A 20,140-nucleotide genomic window follows, 5' to 3' on the forward strand; every position below is an offset into this window, starting at 1 on the left:
TCTTAAACTTCTTTGCTTCAAGACGATAGAGCTTGCATTCATCTCTTGAGAGAACAATTCAATGAACACACTAGACAGAGGCAGCACAGGTGATTTAATTCCTTCTGCCTACTCTGTAATTCAATTAGTTCTTTTACCTCAGTGATATTTTTTTACCTCCAATCACAAATCCCTCAGTTCGCAGAACATTTAAGTATATTTTGGTTACTGAATCACAGAAACACTTGCACTTGCTTTCAGCATGCTCTATTCTTAATACAAGTTACAAATAAAATTACTCTACACTCAGTGGCCCCTCTATTAGGTATACCTGCTTGCTAATCAGCCAGTCATGTGGCAGTAACTCAATGTATAATGGCATGCAGACATGGTCAAGAGGTTCAGTTGTTGTTCAGACCAAACACCAGGATTGGGATAGAAAAGTGACTTTAACCGTGGAATGATTGTTGGTGCCAGATGGAGTGGTTTGAGTATCTCAGAAACTGCTGATCTCCTCGGATTTTCACACACAAGTCTCTAGAGTTTACAGAGAATGGTGGGAGAGACAAATTACATCCAGTAATACAAGGTGAAAATGCCTTGATAATGAGAGAGGTCAGAGAACAGGCAGACTGATTCAAGCTGATAGGAAGGTGACAGTAATTCAACAGTGGTGTGCAGAAGAGCATCTCTGAATGCACAACACATCGAACCTTGAAGTGGATGGGCTACAGCAGCAGAAGACCACGAACATACACTCAGTGGACAGGAGGTGTCTAATAAAGTGGCCACTGAGTGCAAATTCCTGCTTTATTTGTGTTATCAACCTGTAGTTAAGAAAGGTAAATGATACTTTACAATAATGGCATGAAATGTTTTAGCTGTAAATACAGAATCTGATGATGAATGAAAGAATGAATCTACCTACTCCTTTAAAAATCTTCTTCTTCAGTTCCTCCACGTCACAAACTCTTCCTTCTGGGTCCAAATGTTTCGCCCACTCTGCAGCCGTTAGAGTCTCCTGCCGCTGCACCGTGGGTCTCTGGCCAAGATCAGCTTGCTGGTAAGGATACAAAGGAAAAGTCTGAGGTGCGAATGTGTGGAACCTTTGCTTTAAGTGATTTTTACCTACAGATACAGTGCAGTACAGGCACTTCCAAAGGGGTCTGCAATGCCCGGTTACACCCATGTGACCAATTAACCAGCTAACCTGTACACCTTTAGAACGTGGGAGGAAATCGGAGCACCTGGAGGAAACCCATGCAGTCACAGGGAGAACATTCAAAACTCTTCATAGACAGTGGCTGGATTTGAACCCAGATTGCTGGCACTGTAACAACATCCCACTAACCGCTATGCCACCCAGATCATGCGAGATTTCTGCTTGTGCTTCATATTACTCAATACACAGCACAGAAATAACTATTAGGCCTTTTAGGTCAATACTGATGTGTAAGTTCCATGTCAGTCACCCCCCCCCCCCCCCCACCACCCAATCTACATTTCTCCTGACACCTACCACCATGTACTTCTTCCTCCTCTCCCCCTACCTTCTTACTCTTATCACCCCTTCGTTTCCAGTCCTGATGAAGAAGAAGAAAGCCCTTAACTCTGAGTGGAGTCATCAGGACACCGTCGTGATGCCATTTTTTTTTTAGCTGGCTTGCTTTTACGAGGTTGAGTTGCTAGCTCGACGCTCAGCCCAGCGCGGATGGAAAGTGTGCAAGCGGTTGGATTCGAACTCGGGAGCCTTCGCTCCAAAGTCCAGCGCTGATGCCACGACGCCACCAGCCGGCTGTCCTGATGAAGGGTCTCGCCTTAAAACGTCACCTGTTTACTCCTTTCCATTGACGCTGCCTGGCCTGCCGAGTTTCTCCAGCATTTTGTGCGTGTTGCAACATTCCCTTTACTTTGTTTTTGCAGCTGTGTGGACCAACAATTGCTCTGAGCACTATTTTGTTTTAAAAATACGGCTGTGCGACACTTTAATAAAATGTTAAATAAAACATCCCAGGACCCCTTGCTTAATAGTATTGCTCCACAGTATTAAAAAAAAATGTTGGGATTGCTTGAGATAAAGGAAAATTCCAGCTGGGCAGCAACAAAGGCTATGTACGCAGGAGCATTTCAGTTACCGCACAGCTTTGAGGAAACAGTGCATCCAATCAGATTAATTCTGTGTTTCTCCAAGATGTTGACCATTCAGCCCTAGATTGTTCAACCTATTCTCGTAAGACATACTCTTTAATCCGAGCAACATCCTGGCAAATCCCCTGAAATTTCCAACATACTGTTGCTGCCTGTAAGGAGTTTGTACCCACAGTCCAAAATGTACCGGTTGGTAGGTCAAGGCAAATTGTCCCGTGATTAGGCTAGAGTTAAATTGGGAAATGCTGAGTAGTGCAGCTCAAAGGGCCACAGGGCCTATTCCGTGCTGTGTCTCAATGAATTATTAAATAAATATGTTGTAAACTCAAGAGATGAAGCCAGTCTCAGATTGGAGGAGCAACCCTCATACTCTGTCTGGGTAGGCTCCAACCCAATGGGACCAACTTCTAGTAATTTCTCCACCCATCTCCTTCTCCCTTTTTCCACTCCCCATTCTGGCTCCTTTCTTTTCTCACCAGTCCATCACTTCTTCTCGTGCCCTTCCTCCTTCCCTTTCTCCCACGGTCAGCTCTCCTATCAGGTTCCTCCTTCTTCAGCCCATTTCCCCTTCCACCTATCACTTCCAAGCTTCTTACTTTGTTCCCACCCCTCACCCATCCAACTTGCTTCCCTCTCACACAGCTTGTAGTCCTCCCCCTCCCCCACCTTCTTTTCCTGGCTTTCTCCCCCTCCCACTCCAGTCCTGATGAAGGGTCTCAGCCCGAAATGTTGACTGTTTATTCCTCTCCATAAATGCTGCATGACCTGCCGAGTTTCTCCAGCATCCTGTGTGCTGTTAGACTAATGGAAAACTAACTGAAAGCCTAACAGCAGCATTATCCTACTGGCCATTTCTGTGCCACACCATGAGAGAGAAGGACAAGAAAGCAGAAACCTTCCAATATCATTTTTACTTTATCATAGATTCATAGAAAAGTACAGCACAGAAACAGGCCCTTCGGCCCATCTAGTCTGTACCAAGCCACTTAAGCTGCCTACTCCCATCGACCTGCACCGGGACCATAGTCCTCCATACCCATACCACCCATATACCTATACAATCCTCTTAAACGTTGAAATTGAGCCATTTGTGCTGGCAGTTTGTTCCACACTCTCATGGCCCTGTGAGTGAAGAAGTTTTCCTTTAAACATTTCACGTTTCTCCCTTAACCTATGACCTCTAGTTGTAATCCCACCCAACCTCAGTGGAAAAAACTTGCATTATGGGGAATATAATGATATAAAGATGTACATTTGCTGGTCTCTGCTAATCTTGTCACCACCTTACAATCGGTGCCATGGCGTCACAGTGGTGAGTGCAACACTATTACAGAGGGTGTCGGAGTTCAGGGTTCAACGTGGGTGTCCTCTGTAAGGAGCTCTCCATGTGGAATGTGTAGGTTTTCAGGTTTCCTCCCACAGTCCAAAGACATACTGGGCAGGTTAATTAGCCATTGTAAACTGTCCCGTGATTAGATTGGGTGTTGCTGGGCAGTGCAGCTTGAAAGGCCTATTCCGCTTTGGAGTTCCAAATAAATAATATATGCCAACTTACGCAGCTGATGACCTCGAAGCCTGGCTCATCCTGCTGGTCGATATCTATTCCTGCTGCCGTCTCACGTGTTGGGCGGTGGCGGGTGCCGTCTGGGGGCCGCAGAGCATCACGCAGGAAATTGGTCACTTTGGAAAAGCTGCCAAAAGTGGCAGCGTAAGGGTCGTGAATGAAACGCTGCAGAAAGAAAGAGCAACGGTGAATGTTTTCATCTAGAATCACGTAATGACATGCGACAGCTGAACCAGCCCGCTTTGAGATACAGCCCTCCTGGCCCTTCGAGTTATGCTGCCCTAACAAACCCCAACTTACCCTTTGCCCAATAACAGGGCAATTTACAATAATCAACTAACCTGCTAACCGGTCCATCTTTGAAACCAGAGCACCCGGGGAAAAGCCACACATTCTACAGGGTGGACGTACAGAGATTCTGTCCAGAATGGCACTGGGATCGAACTTTGAACTTTGGAACATTCAGAGCTGTAATAGGATTGCGCTAACTGTTAAGCTACCGTGCCGTCCTCTTGTGTATGGCCCCAATCTCTTGCCCTTTCCCCGATTCTCCTATCAATGCCCTGGAGTGCTGTAACTAAATTCCATGAGATCAATTTCTTCAGAAACTGTTGAAGAGGGATTTCTTCATATTGGAGAGGGTAAAATGAGAGAGTTAGATTTTCAAATTGAAGAGGGTCCTAAGGATGCTCGGGAAAATGATTCCAGGAATGAAAGAGTTAATATGTGAGGAGCGTTTGACGTCTCTGGGCCTGTACTCACTGAGCTTCGAAGAATGGGGGTGGGGGTTCTCATTGAAACCTATGGAATATTGAAAGGCTTAGATGGAGTGGATATGGAGAGATTGTTTCCTCTAGTGGGGGAGCTGAAGACCAGAGGGCACAGCCTCAGAATGGAAGGACATCCCTTTATAGAACAGAGATGAGGAAGAATTACTCAGCCTGTGCATGGTGAACCTGTGGAATTCACTGTCACAGCCAGCTGTGGAGGCAGAGGTTGTTAGGGTGCCGAAGGTTAAGGAGAAAAGACAGAAGAGTGGGATTGAGAAGGACAATAAATCAGCCATGATATAATGGCAGAGCAGACATAATGGGCCAAAGAGCCCAATGGACTGAGGAAAATATGTCTATACAGGTATGTGTCATTTAATGTCCACGATACGTTCTGTGAAATCGGACATTATGTGATTTGGACGCTGTGCGAACACTATATTATATATACTTTGCCTCTTGCTGCTGCTATCACCAGGAGTGGTTTTGCTGCGTTCGGAAGCCATGATGCACTTTACGGTAGTATTTTCAAAAGAAAATTAAACAGAGAGAACGCTACTACACTCAAGAGACGTGCGATACACGAGATTGGTTACGTTCGCTATGTCACGTTCTCCGATCGGGATTACGGACGTATATGCGATTGGACGTTGTGTGGATGGACATTAAGCGGCGCACACCCGTATTCACTAAGGATTGGTAGAATGTGAATTACACTGAGGTCCCCCCCCCACATCACACACAGAACGAGAGAGCCTAAAAACAGCCATATTGGTTCAGAATCAGAATCAGGTTTATTATCACTGACATATGTCGTGAAATTTATTGTTTTGTGGCAGCAGGAAAGCGCAATATATCAAATATACTACAAGTTCAAATAAGAAATATATACAAAAAATTAAATAAACAGGTGAAAAAAGTGATTAAGGGTTTTTGCTAATCAATTGAAGAAATTATAATGGATACTTTACTCTGTTTTCCTTGTCCTGGAAGTAATTCGTAACGTATATAAATAACCTGGATGAAAATGTAGAAGGATGAGTTATTAAAGTTTGCAGATGATACAGAGATTGGTGGTGGTGTGGATACTGTGGAAGACTGGCGAGGATACAGATCAGTTGCAGATACGGGCAGAGAAATGGCAAATGGAGTTTAACGCAGATAAACGTGAAGTCTTGCACCTTGGTAGGTCAAATGTAAAGAGGCAGTAAATTTATACAGTACAGAGATGTGATGAGCAGAGGGGCCTTAGGGTCCAAGTTCATAATTCCTTGAAAGTGGCTAGACAGGTCAATATGGTAGTTAAGAAGGCATATGGAATGCTTGCTTATTAGTCAAGGCATTGAGTTCAAAAATCAGGAAGTTACATTGCAGGTTTTTAAAGCTCTAGTTAGGCCGTATCTGGAGTACTGCATACAGTTCTGGTCATCTCACTATAGAAAAGGTGTCGAGCTTTGGAGATGGTGCAGAAGAGGTTTGCAAGGATGTTGCCAGGATTAGAAGGTGTACCCCAGAAAGAGAGGATGGACAAACTTGGGTTTTTTTCCTCTGGAGGACTGAGGGTGAGGAAAGACCAAATGGAGGTTCACTAGATTATGAGAGGCATAGGTAAACAGACAGAATCTTTATTCCCCTGGTGTGAATGTCTACTACCAGAGGGCATGCATTTAAGGCAAGTTCAAAGGAGATGTGAGGGACAAGATCTTTGTTTAAGCATATAGAGTGGTGGGTGCCTGAGGTGGAGGTAAAGACAGAAACATTAGGGACTTTTAAGAGGCATTTGGATAGGCACATGAATGTGAGGAAAATGTAAGGATATGTACATTAAGTAGGTGGAAGGGATTAGTTTAGTTAGCGATTTGATGACTAATTTAATTGGTTCTGCACAACATTGTGGGCCGATCGGCCTATTCCAATGCTGCACTGCTCTATGTTGGGACAGGTTTGAGTGAGCGTTATACTGTGCTCAACTGATTTCGTTCCTGACCTGGGAGCATTTGAACTGACATGGACTCGCCACTATTGAAACTGTTCTTGTCTAAACATAGTTTTGATTGTTTCACTTGGGTGAGCAAAATGCCTAACCCTAAACGGTTTCTTTCTGAAAGTAGATACGACTGCAGTAAACGCTGGTGCTGCTGGCATTTAACAGAGATCAAAATGCACAATATGCACAAAGACCTCACGAAATGGATATTGATTAAATCCTGTCTGGTCCCCACCAAAAAAAAAAGCTTCAGGCAAACAGAATTACTCACTGACACCAGATCGGAGGAATGCTCATCAAACAGCTGCAACTCGTCAAAAGACTGAGACAGGGCATGGGAATCATGAGTGTAGACCAGATAGAGACGAGGGTCCTTTTTCGACCTGCCAATGAGCATTGATAATCAGTCAACAAACCAGTAATTTAAGGATTCGTCTCCTTACAGGCAGCCACAAAACAAGAAACCCCAAGAGAACCCATTAAAAAAGATCGCCAAAAACCCACCGTGCAGAGAGAGTGAGAGAGAAAAAGATTGTGCAAACAATAAAAGTAAGCAAATAGCATTTAGAATGAGGTGAGTCCCGAGACACAAAGTTCAGCACATAGCAGAGTAAACGCCGCAGAGCCCGCAGACATGAAGCCTGAAGCAGGCCCACAGCCTGGGCCTCAGTGCAGCGATAAGTGGAGTGAACACCAAGCAACTTCAGAGAGAACAGTGCGGAAATAAACTCAAGTTTCCTCAGAACACTCCAACAGCAATCCACTTCATTAAAAGTATAAGCTCAAGAAACACTGACAAGGATTGAAATAGATTGAAAAGCAACAGCTATTTGATATTGGGACAAGTCACTGTGCTGCAGAGAGTTTTGAAAATCCTGACAGTTGTTTCTTCTGACCCCACGTTGCTCTCAAAACTGGCAGAGATTTTACTGGATAAACACAGTACGGACAACAAAAAGAAATCTGTCAGGCTCAAATAAAATGGGACGCAGCCTGTATGTGGCTCAGCACGGACCAGACGGGCCAAAGGGCCTGTATTCTTCTATGACTCCATGTCGGAACTCTATTGTAGACAGCCCCAAACCCAGCTGTGAAAGCCGGGTTCACCAAGAAAATGTCATCTCTATTTTTAAACAGGAACAAAACAGACTGCACCAGTGAAATGAGTGATCCAACGAGTCTAGGCCTCTGTTCCGGGCCCAAAAGCCACACAAGTGGACTGCGCTGTTCTGCTCCATGCTGGGAGGCCAGTGATAAGGACAGCTGATGGATGCTGGGCTGTCCCAGGATCGTATGTCTGTGTGAGCAGGAGACACAAGGGTGGGGTTTGACATCCCACCTCTCCAGGAAGTTCCGGGAGTCTCCCGCATATTGATAGCGGCTTCCTGACGCCCGCAAATTATATACAATATCCTGGAAATCGATTTTTCTGAGAGAGAGCACACAAGATAGAGCGCGCGACAGAGAGCGAGCGCTCGTGAGAGAGACATGGCAAGAGTGTTAAAAAAATATATAAAACATACTTCACCCCAGACTACACTAAAGTGTACCCCTGCCTAATAGGGGTCAAAAATAATGACAGTGTTGTTCGCTGCCCTGTTTGCAACAGTGACTTTTCTATTGCTCACGGTGGGTTAAATGACTGTAAAAGACATGTTGAGGTGAGTTTAACAGGTGTCATTCGTTCATTAGCATAGCGAACGTTATTTAAACTAGCTGGCTAGCTGCTAAGGAGCTACTCTACTGCAGACATCCCACCTCTCCCGGGAGTCTCCCGCAAACTGATGGCGCTGCCCCTCTGAAATGAGTTTTTGCAGGGTGAGACGTCTGCCATCATCAGCTGGTCCGGGGCTCAATACCAAACACTGAAGCCCAAAGACTGATGGTGGGTTGAAGCCCGATGACTGAAGCCTGGAGGAACGGTGTGTGTGTGTGCTGCAGGGAATCGCGGGTGTGTTACACTGGCGTCAGAATGTGTGGCGACAGTTGCGGGCTGCCCCCAGAAACTCCCTCAGGTATGTTGGTTGTTAACACGAAGGACAAATTTTACCACACGTTTCCGCGCACACGTGATAAATAATTCTGAATCTGACTGTAATGGCACCAGGTGAACAGAGAAATTAGATACTTACGTAGCCAGGACAACGTATTTACACAAACACTTTAGTAAAGCTCTGGTGCCACCGGCATGGAAGTGAAGCGCTGGGAAGGAGATGCCGTCCTTGCTGATGAAGATGAGGTATGACCAGCCCAGGCCTGGCTTGTTTTTCCGGATGGACTTCAACTCTGACAGGCTGATGGAGAACGCCCACTTGCTGTGTGTTCCCGGGTACTGATTGGCAGCTAAGAGATGACAGGAAAAGGAGAGAGAGAGAAAAAAAGTATTTATCCAAGGAAACCTTAGTGCACAGAGCAAGAAGTCATTCAGCGCAGTGATCCACCTCCTACATAAAACCAAATTTATTTCTTCAATTATTCTGCTTCCTTTCTAAACTGGTCATCCTTGACAAAAATGCACCATCTGAATTTCCACAGATGTACCCTGCTGAGCACAAAATCTCGAGGTTGCCTCTCCTGGTTTATTACTGACTGTTGAAATGCAAGTCAGAGTTTAATGCATTATCGAAGTACATATACCACCCTCAGTTTCATTTTATTGCGGGCATTCACAGTTATTACTAAGACACACAATAGAATCAATGAAAAACCACAAATGAAAATAGACAATCAATAGACAATAGACAATCCTTGTGACAAATTGTGTAAATTTAAAAAGAAAAATACCATTATATGCAAATGATATTGTGCACAATGGTTGTAGTGTCCTCAAAGTAAGTCCACTTCTGGAATCAGTTTAGAATTGAGTGAAGTGATCCACACTGGTTCAGGAGCCTGATGCTGAAGCTGGTGGTTTGGGACCCAAGGCTCCTGCACCTCCTTCCCGATGGCAACAGCGAGAAGAGAGCATGGCCAGGGTGGTGTGGGTCCTTTAAAAAAAGCAGCTTTATTCTGAATAGTCCAAAAGTAGTTATTAATTTCAATAACCTGACCTTGAATGGTGCTTTTTCATGAAGGAATGGCAGTGTTGAAGGAGATGTCACCTGTATACATTCTTAATTTGAATCCACGGTACACAAACGTAAATGGATAGACTAGTCTGATAATTACTTCTTTCCCAAGCTTCTCCCCCAATGCCTACAAGACATGGACAGACTTTGTCGTTTCTAAAATACCACAGATACTATTTCCTAAGGGTTGCAGGGTGGAGATATATCTTTGGCAAAGGAGGTGCAAGTTGTCTCTTCCCTTCGCTAGCCTGCAGGTCACTCTGGGCAGGTGCAACACCTGCTTTGTCCCCTGATCAGGGTCACGTGAAGCCATGGGACGAGGTACTGATGGTAGTATGAACAGTTGCTCCTGGTTAAGCGACTACTGACACGAGGCAGACAATCTCCTTAGAGTAATGATAATGGCTGGGGTCACTCGTCTTGTAAAGACACTGCCCAGAAGAAGGAAATGGTAAACTGCTTCTGTAGAAAAATTTGCCAAGAACAATCACGGTCATGGAAAGACCATGATCGCTCACGTCAGATGACACGGCACATGACAAACTAATAACTCAGAAACTTAGAAACGTAGGAAAACTACAACACAATACAGGCCCTTTGGCCCACAATGCTGCGCTAACAGGTACTTACTTCAGAAATTACCTCGGATTACCCATTGCCCTCTGTTTTTCGAAGCTTCATCTACCCATCCAAGAGTCTCTTAAAAGATCCTATTGTATCCGCCTCCACCACCGTTGCCGGCAGCCCATTCCACGCACTCACCACTCTCTGAGTAGAAAACTTACCCGACATCTCCTCTGTACCTACTCCCCAGCACCTTAACTGTGTCCTCTTGTGTTGGCCATTTCAGCCCTGGGAAAAAACTTCTGACAATCTACACAATCAATGCCTCTCATCATCTTATACACCTCTGTCAGGTCACCTCTCATCCTCTGTCGCTCCAAGGAGAACAGGCCGAGTTCACTCAACCTATTCTTATAAGGCATGCTCCCCAATCCAGGCAACATCCTTGTAAATCTCCTCTGCACCTTTTCTATAGTTTCCACATCCTTCCTGTAGTGAGGTGACCAGAACTGAGCACAGTACTCCAAGTGGGGTCTGACCAGGGTCCTATATAGCTGTAACATTACCTCCCAGCTCTTGAATTCAATCCCACACTTGATGAAGGCCAATACGTGTATGTCTTCCTCACTACAGAGGTGTCTTCACTACAGAGTCAACCTGCGCAGCAGCTTTGAGTGTCCTATGGACTCGGACCCCAAGCTCCCTCTGATCCCCCACACTGCCAAGAGTCTTACCATTAATACTATATTCTGCCATCATATTTGACCTACCAAAATGAACCACCTCACACTTATCTGGGTAGAACTCCATCTGCCACTTCTCAGCCCAGTTTTGCATCCTATTGATGTCCCGCTGTAACCTTTGACAGCCCACCGCACATACCTACAACACCCCCAACCTTTGTGTTTTCAGCAAATTTACTAACTCATCCCTCCACTTCCTCATCCAGGCCATTTATAAAAATCACAAAGAGTAAGGGTCCCAGAACAGATCCCTGAAGCACTCCACTGGTGACCGACCTCCATGCACAATATGACCCGTCTACAACCACTCTTTGCCTTCTGTGGGCAAGCCAGTTTTGGATCCACAAAGCAAAGTCCCCTTGGATCCCATGCCTCCTTACTTTCTCAATACGCCTTGCATGAAGTACCTTATCAAATGCCTTGCTGAAATCCAAACACACCACATATACTGCTCTACCTTCATCAATGTGTTTAGTCACATCCTCAAAAACTTCAATCAAGCTCATAAGGCATGATCTGTCCTTGACAAAGTCACACTGACTATTCCTAACCATATTATGCCTCTCCAGATGTTCATAAATCCAGCTTTCTCAGGATCTTCATCAACTGACAAACCACTGAAGTAAGACTCACTGGTCTATAATTTCCTGGGCTATCTCTGCTCTCTTTCTTGAATAGAGGAACAACATCTGCAACCCTCCAATCCTCCAGAACCTCTCTGAAGATGATGCAATTTCCTAAAGCAAACTTTTACATGATTTTATTTCTCACAAAGTTTTAGACCAGGGTTTCCCAACTTTTTATACGCCATGGACTAATACCATTAAGCAAGGGGTCTGCGGAATCCAGGTTGTGAAACCCTGCTTTTGACTCACATCATAATGAAATCTGCTATGTGTCTCTAACTAAACACCGAATTGCTAATTTAAATTCACGAGTTACCTCACTAGCTTTGTGGATTTTAAACGATGTTTAAACAGTTTTGAAAGAGTACACAAGGAGAAATGGTTTCCATTACCAGAAGAGTTGCTGATTAACCAAATGGAGAGAATGAAAGATAACAGATAATTGTTATAACCTAGAGAGCATTGCATGAAAGGCAGATTCAATCGCAATCTTCAGAAAAGAGCTGAGTATCTCTTCTATGAGAAAAGTTTGCAGAGATAATGTGGCAATGAACATGGACTGGGAAGATAAATCTGAAAAGAATTTTAGCTACTTGACATCAGCATGATAGGCTAATTGCCTCTTTATCATTTAGTATAATTCTATAACAAAATCAGTGCTTGAGCTCTCAACATCATTGGGATTCCAACATAATAGGGATGGTAAATTCAATTTAATGAAGTATTCAGATAATCTAGATTCCTTGATTGTTAATAGTCATTTGGCTGATAGTGACAGAGACCCTCTTGTCCTTATCTACCAACCAATCAACCTCCACATCCAACACATTATCTTCCGCAACTTCCACCATCACCAAAGGGACCCTTACACTAAACATAGCTTTAACTCCCCCCCCCCCCCACTCTGCTTTCCAAGGGATCAATCCCTCCATAATTCCCTTATCCATTCATCCCTCCCCACTAATCTCCCTCCAGGCACTTTACCCTGTAAGTAGCCCAAGTGCTACACCTGCCCATACACTTCCTCCCTCACCTCCATTCAAGGTCCCAAACAGTCCTTCCAGGTGAGGCAACACTTCTCCTGTGAATCTGCTGGGGTTGTCTATTGCGTCCGGTGCTCCTGATGTGGCCTCCTCTACATTTGTGAGATCTGTCATAACTCTAACTGCTTCATTGAGCTCCTCCACACCACTCAACACAAGCGGGACTTCCTGGTGGCTAAATTTTTGAATTCCGCTTCTCATTTCCAAGATGTTGATCCATGGCCTCCTCTTGAGCCAAAATGAGGATATCCTCAGGATGGATGAGCAACACCTCTATTTCATCTGGGTAACCCCCCCAACCTGATGGTATGAATATCAATTTCTCCTTCTGATTAACAAAATTTCCCTCCCTTCCTTCCTCTATTTCCCACTCTGACCCTCTTTCCTCTATTCCCCATGCGTTTTCTTCTCCTTTCCTTTCTCCTGTTGTCCACTCTCCTCTCCAATCAGATTCCTTCTTCTCCAGCCCTTGACCTTTCTCACCCACCTGGATTCACCTATCTCCTTTAGGCTAGCCGCTTCCCCCCCCCCCCCCCCCCCCACCGCCTTTTCATTTTGGCACCTCCCCCCCGCCCCCCACTTCCTTCTCAGTCCTGATGAAGGGTCTTGACCTGAAATGTCGATTGTTTATTCTTTTCCATAGATGCTGCCTGACCTGCCACGTTCCTCCAGCATTTTGTGTGCGTTGACTTGGCCTATTATTCTTGTCTCAGGGTCAGTCGATGAACCGTGCAGATGAAGACAATGTGAACTGCTGTCCCCATTCATGATAGTTAAGACCATAAGACGGGAGCCCAATTACAGCACTCGGCCCGAAACGTCGACTGTTCACTCTTTTCCATCGATGCTGCCTGGCCTGCTGAGTTCCTCCAGCACTTCATGCGTGTTGATCTGGATTTCCAGTGCCTGCATATTTTCTTGTTTTTGTGATGTGCCTCATACTTTAACCCTTTCATTAGTGGGTCATTCTCATAAACCTCCTCTGGATCCTCTCCAATGCCAGCACATCCCTTCTCAGATAAGGTGCCCAAAATGATCAATGTGCAAATATATTAGAGTATTACAATAGTGAGCTTCTGTTTCTTACCACGTGCATCCTCCTGTGGCCGTGTTCTTGTTCCAACTGTGCTAATAACGGCCCAATCAGGTTCGTAACCTGGGTCAAACATATCTTCTTCAGTGTGACTAACTCCATTCACTGTGGAATCCTGCAAAAAAAAAGCAGGAAAGTAACCGATAGAAGCAAGGACAACTGTGGATACTAATAAACAAAAGCATGTGACTTGGCACCATAACAGGGTCTTTAGAACTAGGCTGGACTCTCCTCCAATGAATACCAAATATAATCTACACTCAAGTGGCCACTTTATTAGGCACAGGAGTGGAACTCGGTGTGATCTTCTGCTGCTGCAGCCCCTACACTTCCAGGTTCAATGAGATGTGCGTTCAGAGATGCTCTTCTACACACCACTGTTGTAATACGTGGTTATTCGAGTTACTGTTGCCTTCTTGTCAGCTTGAACCGGTCTGGCCATTCTCTAACAAGAGAAACTCTGCAGATGGTGGAAATACAAGCGACGCACACAAAATGCTGGAGGAATTCAGCAGGCCGTACAGTATGGAAAAGAGCTTTGGGCTGAGACCCGTCACAGGACTCCATCCTCCTCTGACTCCCCGCATTAACAAGATGATTTTGCCGACAGAACCGCTGCTCACTGGATGGTTTTTGGTTTTTTTGCACCATTCTCTGCAAACGCCAGAGATTGTTGTGCATGAAAATCCCAAAGGATCAGCAGTTGCTGAGATACTCAAACCAACAGTCCTTCAAGGTCAAAGTCACTTAGATTATGTCCCCATTCTAACGTTTGGCCTGAACAACAACTGAACCTCTTGACCATGTCAGCATGCTTTTACATGATTGGCTGATTAGATCTTTGCATTAATGAGTAGATGTAAAGCTGTACCAAAATGAGTGTATTTAAAACAAATTAACACAGGGAAGTAGAAAACAACATGCCAATGAATTGGGCAGGAGACTGCTGTCAAACAGTTTCTAACTAGTGTCAATCATGTACATTTGTGGCCGTTGGAAACGGATGGACTAGAAGGGCCAAGATGGCCTGTTTCTGTGTTGTAATTGTTATATGGTTAGAAACCACAAAATTGTTACCAAAACGCTTTTTGCTTCCGTGTGTTTATTTAAAAGCCTTAATTTTGACCGAACATTTCTTAATACTGTTTATTCACCCACCACAAAACCTCTGGGAAGCACCTTGAAGTACTCAGTTGAAAGCACCATACCAATACAAGTTGATGTGGCTAGTGCTTTTGCTCTGCGACCACAAAGTGGAAGGAGCTTCACTTCTGAATCTAATCTGTCCTGGAGCCATCCTGGATTGGTCCAAGTTGAAAGTGAAGGGGCAAACTGTCAAGTTCCCCTTTATGATGGGGTCTTGCATCAAATGGAAGTGAATACGGTGAATTCCAGTTAATTGGGCCATTGGTTTAAAGGGAAGTTACTTATTTGGGACAAATCTTAAAGAACAAAAACTAACTGAGAAAATAGCCAGCATTCCCTTAATTTATTTGGGACACTATGCCAATGAATTGGGCAGGAGACTGCTGTCAAACAGCTTCTAACTAGTGTCAATCATGTACATTTGTGGCCGTTGGAAACTGCACCGTGCTTAGAGTGAACAGTTTTTAAATGGCATCAGTTGTGCATATTGGTGTTCAAAGAGTAATGATTTTTGTCTGATAGTTGGTGAGAAATAACCATATACAATTACAGCACGGAAACAGGCCATTTCGGCCCTTCTAATCTGTGCCGAACGTTTACTCTCAACTAGTCCCACTGACCTGCACTCAGCCCATAACCCTCCATTCCTTTCCTGTCCATATACCTATCCAATTTTTTTTTTTAAATGACGAAAATCGAACCTGCCTCTACCACTTCTACTGGAAGCTTGTTCCACACAGCTACCACTCTTTGAGTAAAGAAGTTCCCTCTTGTGTTACCCCTAAACTTTTGCCCCTTAACTCTCAACAAATAAACACCAAGACAATTCAGAACTCTTTTGCTCACTGCAGTTTTCAGCATTCAGGCTTGGAGATGACAGAAATGACTGGGAGTGAAAATGAAATGATTTCACTACTCTAACAAGCTAGGAGCTATGAAGTATTTGAAGGTATCAACAATTATATTGAATGTTACAATGAATATGAAAATTTGGAGGATGCAATCATCAAAAGAATGGTATGAAGGCAAACCACTATCTGCCCTAGGTGTCTGCACTGATATTGTTCATTTGCAGACAATCAAAAGAACATGGCAGCATACACTGAATGAATTCCTCTGTCAAAACCCTTCGGGAAATAATGGACAGTTTTATAGTAGTGTAATGTTCTAAATTGATCTGTATTTCATTTCAATACACAAATTGTTACTCAGTTAAATGGTAGTTTATCTTTTTTTTATACCTTTTAACTATTTCCATGAGACTTTGGCTAATTGGGTCCCAAAGTGTCCCAATTTAACTGGAATCTGCTGTAAACGAATACACCAACACTCAACCAAACTTTACACACAGACCCAGAAGACTTACCTTTTTGGAGTAAAGCATTTGAGACGGTTCTTCAGTCTCACATACTGGAGTCCAGTCCACCACAGTATCAGGACCCTGAGGGACAAAACAAGAACAAATAATCAAAATAAGAAAAAGGAGGGTAGATTGAACGGGAATTCCACAAGTTGGGACAGGGGAGGGTTAAAATTTAAACATTTTGCCCAGTATTGCTTTCTGAGGCTCTCGTTGGCCAGGGTGAACCGCAGATACTGTACCCTAGCTGTCTACATGAGCCTGTACAATCTGGGGAGTAAGCTGTTGCCCGTACAGCAGACTCCCCCTCTCCATGCAACTGATGAACCCAAAGAAACGGCACAGACCGATACAGTTTGGCACCAGTGGCATCCCAGGAGTTGTCAGTCAGTGTTGAACATAACGTAGGATTGCCTTAGGGACACCAGCTCTGGATTTTTCCTCCGGGTTTACTCAACTTGCACCCAGCCAGTAGCCCTCCATACCCCTCCTTATCCACGTACTTGTCCAAACTTCTCTTAAATGTTGAAATTGAACCCGCATCCACCACTTGTGCACTCTCGCCACCCTCTGAGAGAAGTTACTCTCTCTCAGGCTCCCCTTAAACATTTCACTTTTCACTCTTAACCTACAGTACGACCTCCAGTTCTAGTCTCCTTCAGCCTCAGTGGAAAAAGGCTGCTTGCATTTACCTTATTTATACCCCTCATAATTATGTATAATAAAAAAAAATTGTCAGCTGGTGGTGAATGGTATCAGCATCGGACTTCGAAGAAAGTGGCCCCTCAGGTTGGAAGAGCAACACCGCATATTCTGTCTGGTTAGCCTCCAACCTGATGGCATAAACATCGATTTTTCCTTCCGTTACTTTTTTCCCCCTCTATATTTTTTCCCTACTCCCCCTACCCTTTCCTTCTATTCCCCACTCTGGCTAATTACCCCTTCTCCTCACCTGCCTATCCCTTCCCCTGGTGCCTCTCCCCCTTCCATTTCTCCCATGGTCCGCTCTCCTCTGCTACCTGATTCCTTCTTCTCCAGCCCCTTACCTTTTCCAATTATCACCTCCCAGCTTCTTACGTCATTGCTTCCTCCCCCAGCCACTCACCTTCCCCCTCACCTGGCTTCACTTATCACCTGCTAGTCTCTCCTCCTTCCCCTCCCTCCACCTTTTTATTCCGGCACCTTCCCCCTTCCTTTCCAGTCGTGAAAAAGGGTTTCAGCATGATTCATTTCCATAAACGTTGCCTGACCACTGGGTTCCTCCAGCATTTTGTGTGTTGTATGGAAATTAGTTTTCACATAGTGCCCTCTATAAATCAAGTCTATTCAATGGAATCACAGATTATTCACATGCTCAACACAAGTTGACAGCTCCAAGGTACGGTTTGGATGAGTGGAGGGTTCCTCAATCATATTTTTTTTACAAAATCAAAATAGAAGGAGGTCACTTACCTGAAGAACCTACCTGCAAAGAACTGTTCAGTTTCGTCCCACGTCCATGCTGGAAACAGCAACCCTAAAACTCGGTACCGCAAGACTGTAAAGCACTTGTGTGGTTCGGGCCTTACCTTTTCAATGATCCGGATCACCCCGGGGATGTGCGTGTCCTGGTCATGTGTCCGTTTTGTGCTTGTGTTGAGAAACACACCATCTTTCTCGAAGGCTATCTGAAATGCAGAGAGATATAGAAGTAGAAAATTTAAAAAAAAAATACAACCAAAGTGCGGTCTAGTGAAGGGCAACTAGATGTTCAGGAGGATGAACCCACAGTAAGCATCCGGCCCAGACTGGGTACTTGGCCAAGTGCTAAAGACCTGTGCTGATCATCTGGCTGGAGTAGTGTTCACTGAGATCCTTAACCTCTCGCTTTGGCAGTCTGAGTTCAAGCAGACTTCAATTACTGTATATCGGTGCCTAAGCAGAACGTGGTAACCTGCCTCAGTAACTATGGTCCAGTAGAACTTGCATCTACTATGATGAAGTGCTTTGAGAGGTTGGTGATGGAACATATCAACTCCTGCCTGAGAAGAAACTTGGATATGCTCCAATTTGCCTATGGCACAAGTCCACAGCAGGTGTCATTTCATTGGCTCTTCACTTACCTGAAACATCTGGACAGTGAAGATGCACATACCAGGATGTTCTTCATTGACCAGAGCTCAGCATTCAATACTATCAGCCTCTGAAAACTTATTAATAAGCTCCAAGACCAGACCTCAATGTCTCCTTGTGCAACTGGATCCTGGATTTCCTCACTTGCAGACTCCAGTCAGTTCGGATTGGCAACAGCATCTCCAACAGCACAGGTGCACCACAAGGCTGTGTGCTTAGTCCCCTGCTCTACTCGCTTTATACTGATGACTGTGAGGCTATGCACAGCTCCAATGCCATATTTAAGTTTGCTGACAGCACCACTGCTGTTGGCCAGATCAAAGGTGGGGATGAATCAGCATACAGGAGGGAGATTAAAAATCTGGCTGAGTGGTGCCACAACAACAACCTCTCACACAATGTCAACAAGATGATTATTGACTTCAGGAGGAGGGAAAAGGAGGTCCATGAGCCAGTCCTCATCAGGGGATCAGAAGTAGAGAGGGTCAGCAACTTTAAATTCCTCAGTGTTATTGTTGCAGAGGGTCTGTCCTGGGTCCATTACCTAAGTATCATTACAAATAAAGCATGGCACCTCTACTTTCTTATAAGTTTGCAAAGTTTCGCAATGTAAAAACTTTAACTAACCTCTAGATACATATTGGAGGGTATATCGTGACCTGGTCAGGAAACTCCAATGCCCTTAAATGGAAAAGTCTACAAAAAGTAATGGAAATGGCCCAGTCTATTATGAGTAAAGCCCACCCCACCATTGAGCATCTGCATGGAGCACTGACACAGGAAAGCAGCATCCATCATCATGGACACCCACCACCTAGGACATTCTCTCTTCTTGCAGCTACCATCAGGAAGAGGGGGCAGGAGTCTCAGGACGTGCACCACCAGGTTCAGCAACAGTTATCACCCTTCAATCATCAGGCTCTTGAACCTAAGGGGATAACTTCATTCACCCCATTACTGAACTGTTCCCACAACCTGTGGACTTACTGTCAAAGACTTTTCTGCTCAAGATCTCAATGTTTATTGCTTACTTATTTATATTATTTTCTTCTTTCTTTTTGCACTTGCAGTCTGTTGCCGTTCTTGCACATCGGTTGTTTGTCCGTCCTGTTGGGCGCAGTCCTTCATTGATTCTATTGTGTTTCTTGTATTTACTGTGAATGCCCACAATCTCAGTACATATCTGTACTTTGATACCAATTTTATTTTTGAAACCTTTTTTATGAGACAGGCAGTCCCCGGGTTACGAACGAGTACCGTTCCTGAGTCCATCTTTAGTCGGATTTGTACATAAGTTGGAACAAGTACATCTGGTATTATTTAGCGTCAGTTAGTCAAACATTTGTCTAAGTATATAGTATATATTTCACCTTTCTATGCATATAAAACAAGAAACATATGTATTAAAATAATTAAATGACTGTGTTGCTTAGTAATAATTGTAGCTTTCATCAGGGCAGGGTCTTTCACATGCTCCATTATTCTTACTTTATCCTTTAAAATTGTTCTGATCGTTGACCGACTGTAGCCTAACGCTTTTCCAATGACCGATGACATTTCACCTCTTTACAAACGCTATTTCCACTTTATTTTCAATCGCGATCACTTCCCGTCAACGGAACAGAAACACTGCGGGCAGCAGGTCCCAACCTCCACCGGCTCCCGAGGTCCGCTGGGTCCTAAGGACCACTGCACTGAATTCCCTGGGTCCTAAACTCCACCGCACTAAGACAGGTTAAATGGGACAAGTGGGGGCTGTGCTGGGTTTGGGTATTTAATGCTTCTCAATATTCTGCGTGGGAATTTAAACTGGAGGTGGCAGTGTTTTTTTTAAACAAGATTGAGTTGCGAGTTCGACATCAACCTGGCATCAATCTCGGGAACCTGTTCTCGGCTGATCTCACTGCGCCACCACTGACCGGAAGGGGGAGGTGAAT

The 20,140-nt window shown here is 44.5% G+C and overlaps 1 protein-coding gene across 1 annotated transcript in view; it reads right to left on the reverse strand.

Annotated features, from left to right (window-relative positions):
- tbc1d17 (TBC1 domain family, member 17) overlaps window positions 1-20,140 on the reverse strand; it is an 86,990-nt gene that overhangs the window by 40,883 nt on the left and 25,967 nt on the right. The window contains exons 2-8 of the mRNA XM_059953469.1: window positions 17,660-17,758; window positions 16,098-16,172; window positions 13,580-13,700; window positions 8,581-8,791; window positions 6,720-6,831; window positions 3,683-3,856; window positions 908-1,039 (exon numbers count right to left, since the gene is read on the reverse strand). Coding sequence (XP_059809452.1) covers window positions 908-1,039; window positions 3,683-3,856; window positions 6,720-6,831; window positions 8,581-8,791; window positions 13,580-13,700; window positions 16,098-16,172; window positions 17,660-17,758 — 924 coding nt within the window. The remainder of the gene's footprint in view (window positions 1-907; window positions 1,040-3,682; window positions 3,857-6,719; window positions 6,832-8,580; window positions 8,792-13,579; window positions 13,701-16,097; window positions 16,173-17,659; window positions 17,759-20,140) is intronic.

Source organism: Hypanus sabinus, chromosome 29 (genome assembly GCF_030144855.1).
Source record: "Hypanus sabinus isolate sHypSab1 chromosome 29, sHypSab1.hap1, whole genome shotgun sequence".
NCBI lineage: Eukaryota > Metazoa > Chordata > Chondrichthyes > Myliobatiformes > Dasyatidae > Hypanus > Hypanus sabinus.